General features: G+C 36.6%; 2 protein-coding genes across 3 annotated transcripts in view; one reads left to right on the top strand and one right to left on the bottom strand.

Annotated features, from left to right (window-relative positions):
- LOC138021839 (uncharacterized) overlaps nucleotides 1–5,000 on the bottom strand; it is a 380,926-nt gene that overhangs the window by 41,106 nt on the left and 334,820 nt on the right. The gene's annotated exons all lie outside the window — the stretch shown is intronic.
- The window catches only part of LOC138021419 (uncharacterized), a 31,359-nt gene that overhangs the window by 11,361 nt on the left and 14,998 nt on the right, over nucleotides 1–5,000 (top strand). For both annotated transcript variants that reach the window (XM_068868288.1, XM_068868289.1), the window contains one exon: nucleotides 113–313. In XM_068868288.1, coding sequence (XP_068724389.1) covers nucleotides 113–313 — 201 coding nt within the window. The remainder of the gene's footprint in view (nucleotides 1–112; nucleotides 314–5,000) is intronic.

Genomic DNA, 5,000 nt, shown 5'->3' with positions numbered 1-5,000 from the left:
ATAAATTCAACCGCGTACAAGTGGAAAGTTCTTACTGTGCATTGCATAAACTTGTGTAAATTTTGTAAACAGCCTATAGCATCATTTTGTTATTGTTGGTTTTTTTTTTCAGCTTTGTTTACTGATTGCTTTTGCCTCACTCTCTGGATATACTCTACACTATACTTCTCACGGTTTCGATGGCAGATTTGACTTCTTCTACTTTGCAACTGTTACATCATGGTTATTGGTCATTTTCCTATTCATCATGTTTGCACTACACTTGACAGACAAACTGCATGAAAAGTTTGGTAATATCAACTGGCACCTACTGGTAAGTGGCTGAGCTTTGTTGTGTATGCGACCCTCAATCTTGGTCAACACTTGGGACTTGGGAGTCAGGGTGGTTTTGTGGTCATCAACCACGGCTCCCACCTCTGTGACCCAGGTTTAACTCTGGCCTCAAGTCCTATGTGGGCTGAGTTTCAGTCGATCTCAATCTGACTCCGATTTTTCTCCGTGTACTGCGGTTTTCCTCCCTCCTCAAAATGGACTTCCTGCCTATTCCATCTGGCTTTGGTGCTGTGCTCCGAGGTCATACATGGGTTGACCAAGCACCTAACCGGCTGCACAGCCCCTTCGCCCCGACCTTGTTGAGCTGCGCCCTGGAAGTCTTATTAAGATCTTACCAAGATTCTTAATAAGTTTCTTATTAAGATCTTACCAAGATTCTTAATTAAGATTCTTACAAGATCTTGCAAGATTCTTACTAAGATCTTACAAGATCTTGCAAGATTCTTACAAGATCTTGTAAGATTCTTAACAAGATTCTTACAAGATCTTGTAAGAATCTTGCAAGAATCTTATAAGATCTTAGTCAAGATCTTAGATAAGATCTTGTAAGAATCTTGTAAGAATCTTACAAGATCTTGTAAGAATCTTGTAAGAATTGTGTAAGATCTTAGTCAAGATCTTAGATAAGATCTTGCAAGAATCTTGTAAGAGTCTTATAAGATCTTAGACAAGGATCTTGTAAGAATCTTGTACAATCTTAGATAAGATCTTGTGAGAATCTTGTAAGATTCTACCCAAGATCTTATCTAAGATCTTGTAAGGTGTTGAAGTATCTTGGCTAACATCTTCCAAGATCTTGTTCCAGAATCTTACAAGATTACCAATGATAAACTTACAAATATAGGGGTTTTATTCGGGTACAACAAAGCATTGTATTTTTGGGGTTGTTTTGTTTTATTTTGTTTAACATAATCTGCACTCCAGTACTAAACTGCAGAAAGAACCAAATATTGTATATGTAACTTTTTACAAAAAGATCCAAATCTTGCACTGGCTTCTTATTAGTAAATTCGTAAAAAATCGAGCAATATTTTTACAAATCAAACACTGCTGCTTTCCTGGTGTCATTATTGCAAATTACAGTCAATTCCAATAACTTGAACCTCTGTTCACAAAAAGTAATCACTTTCATTTCCCGTGAGGTAATTGCTAGTCTTAACTCAAAATAATTATTTTCCCCTTTAATGCTACCTTACAAAGTGATGCTGACCAATATTATTCTTTTGTGTACTTTATTGAAAAGCTTAACAATTCCAACAGAAAAGAAATAACCATATGACTATTGTTAAGTCTCAAAATTAATTCATAACCAAAATTGTCATCGAGCTAAAGCACTAAGTTGCCATGAAAAGTCAAGTTAATACAAAGGTTGCTGTACGTCTGTCAAATGTGTAACAATATTACTTTCCAGACTTGTTGAAACTACAGTACTGAACCTGAAAATCAAACCACTATTGCACTGACAATACATTTGTTGAACTTTTTCTTAAAAAAAAAATCAGTTTCAAACCCATAATTGGCAGTCTGTCTTCATTTAGTTATAACTCTATTGTCTTATACTATGGGATTGCTACATATTTGGTACATTGTAGTACTCCATAGATACCCCATATGATCTAGTATAGGAATGATATGGCTCAGCCCCATACCAGTACCACATGATCTCTGACCCCTCACTTTGGGAATGCTACATACTTGGCAGCACTCCATCCAATTCCCACATTATCCAGGCACACTGGTATATGGTATGGGAATGCTATGGGGATTTGGTAACGTCCCTTACAATTCCCATATCATGCTGGCCCATAATAATGATATGGCAATCAGTGAAATGGTAAACTTCCATGCATACAATCTCCACATTATTGTCTAGGTACATGTATGCTGCATATGGTATGGGAATGAAATGACTTTTCACACAATTCCCGTCCTGTCCCATATATTCAGTGAACAGCTGTGATTCTTCCTAGTCTTGGACTACAATCAGTCAATTCATTGGTCAGTTTTCTGAAGTAATAAGGTCCTTTAATCAACATACAAACAAGTAGCACAGTTTCACATTCAGCTTCAATGGGTATTAATTCATTTATGTACAGATCATTACATTTCAGCAACTGCAAAAACTAAAAATATATAATATATATATCCTGCTCCTGTAAAATAATATTCCAGCAAATCAGAGATGTGGTGGAAACTACAAAAAATCCATTACAGTCAAGCTATTAACAGTAACAGTTACTACCATAGCTCACAGGCAAAAAGTAGAATACAGAGTTCAAAGCAGTACCTAAACATTTAATTCATGTCAAAATCTTTGGATTGGGTTCTTGTTTTAAAATTAAATATGAAAAAAGCTGTTAAACATTTCAGATAAACCACAGAACTATAACAAGTCTGCAAAGAGAGATCCTTAAATACATCAAACCATAACTGGTGGAGGAGACAGAATTGGTTGCTAAGCATTTTTGTCTGCTGTGAAGGACCTTTCCTTGCTGTCCCATCAAAGATTTTTATCAGGACGTGTGTCTTTCTGCTCTTTCATGGCAACTTTAAAAAAATACAGCATATACAGTATTATTATACTTCAATGATGCATGTAGTAAATTATTCCTCTAAATTACTGATTATTTCTATTACAACTAAATTGTGTTAAGAGTAAACTCATAAATTTGGATCCCTTTACTTAAAAACGTCAATAATAGCTTTGTCAGGCATTTTCTGCATTTATTACAATAGTTGAAGTGACAGCATTTAGCATTTCTACGAGAAGGAATCATTTGTCAATCATATACATATAACTTGCGGTATGAGCACTTGTTTTCCAAATCATTTGCCTTACCATTTGCTCTAAAACTTCATTATTTTTCATTACAGGTTTACGAATTTTTTTACAGGGCTATAGCATTTAAGCCAAATTGACTATCCTTGCTTCACAAATTGACTCGAAGATGTGAAATGTGAATTCTAAATACAGGTAAACCGTTCCTCATTTTCAAGACAATAAGGCATCAAATCAAGCGTTATTCGCTTAAAGTTAACGCTTACCTTTTTACTTGTGTTGTTGTAAGCATTTCCTTGCCTGGATCAGGATTTAAAGAGTAAACCTAACCAAAAAATCGTCACCGTGCAAAAAGTGTGATCGTAGATACCTAAACCGCCCAAAATCTGTAAGAGCTGGACGTTGAGCTGGACTGGTTACCACTGACAGCTGACCAAAACGAAAAGAGCTCACTAGTTTCCAGTCCGGTCTCTCACGTGTTATTCAAGATGGCGGAGGATGAATCTTTCCACCGATTCATTACAAATGGGCAAGATTTGAAAGATACTGGAGTTCATTGAAAGGATTAAGTACTGACTTGGAGTGTGTAATTTTCAAGAGTAATGCATCATGTTCCTTTTGGAATAAGGCCGATTATGAGAGCATCAAACAAGGTAATCCGTTGATGATACTTGTCACATTTTATACAATACATCAGAATAAAAGCTTTCTTTTGCATTTCTCCGTGTACAAAGTGATTTTATGTTCAAAGTTTGGGGCCTTTAAAGGACATTGTTCAAGCAAAGTACATATATTACGAGTAGTGAATTAACTCGAAAAATATCGCATTCACACAGTCATGCTTTGAATAAGACCAAACCTTGTTATACATGTATTGAAGGTTGAAGTGAAAGCTCATTTTTTCAAGGCACCAGATGAAATCAAATCCTAAAATTGCGCTTAAAATACTTTGATTATTGTCTCACTGGCACATTCAGTACTATTGCACAAAATTCTCAAGAATCTCAACTCACTCAAGTGACCCTCAAATTGAATCATTGAGTGGAATTCTTAAAGGTTCCCATAAAATCCTAGTCCACATTGCCTTTAGCTAGTTCAATTCCCAAAAATTAGGCCTGGAAATCCGGAAAAGCCCGGCAAAGCCTAGCTTAAAAATCTTGGAAGACCGGGAAGGCCAGGCTTTTTGGCCGAACAGTGTGACAGTTTAAATTGCTTTAAAACATGAAAGTTTAAGTACTACAGATGTACTTTAGCATGATAGAATGAGAAGGACTTAAAATAATCATTTACATAGCTCTTTTATCAGAGACTGTACATCTAAGAATAATCATGCAAATGTTTAGTCTCAGGTGTCAAATTTAGGAACAGTCAATATAATGTTCATGTTCAAGTGTGAGATATAATATAATGTTTACATCGCTACATTAAAGATTAAACCAAAACATCATCGTATTTTGCAAGACATCATCAAGGCCATTTTATTAAAGATTGTTACTTCAAAGACACTTTAATTGAGCCCACAGAGTTTGGTTAAGGTCACTGGTCACTATGAAATTGCAGTCAATGTCTGTAATCTTGAAGACTTAAACATTTTTGGCCTGGAAATTCAAAAAAGCCTGGTCAAGCCTGGCTTGAATCTTAAGGCCTGGAAGGCCAGGCTTTTTTGACCAGGGTTGCCGAGAAAGCTCGGCCTTGGAAGTAACAAGGCCGGGAAGGCCAAGCTTTGGTGGCCAAGGTTGCTGAGAAAGCTTGGCTGTGGCCATGCTTGCCGGGCTTTACCAGGCCGCATTTTCCCAGTAAGCCTGGCCTGGCCAACCTTTGCCAGGCTAGCCTGGTTTTTGGCCGGGCTCCTGATGCAAGAGAAGTTTGTTGTAAGTTGTGATCTTTG

This window comes from Montipora capricornis, chromosome 10, assembly GCF_036669925.1.
Source record: "Montipora capricornis isolate CH-2021 chromosome 10, ASM3666992v2, whole genome shotgun sequence".
Classification (NCBI taxonomy): Eukaryota; Metazoa; Cnidaria; class Anthozoa; order Scleractinia; family Acroporidae; genus Montipora; species Montipora capricornis.
Note: the sequence above shows the minus strand (reverse complement) of the source record. Positions and strands in the feature narration are given on the sequence as shown.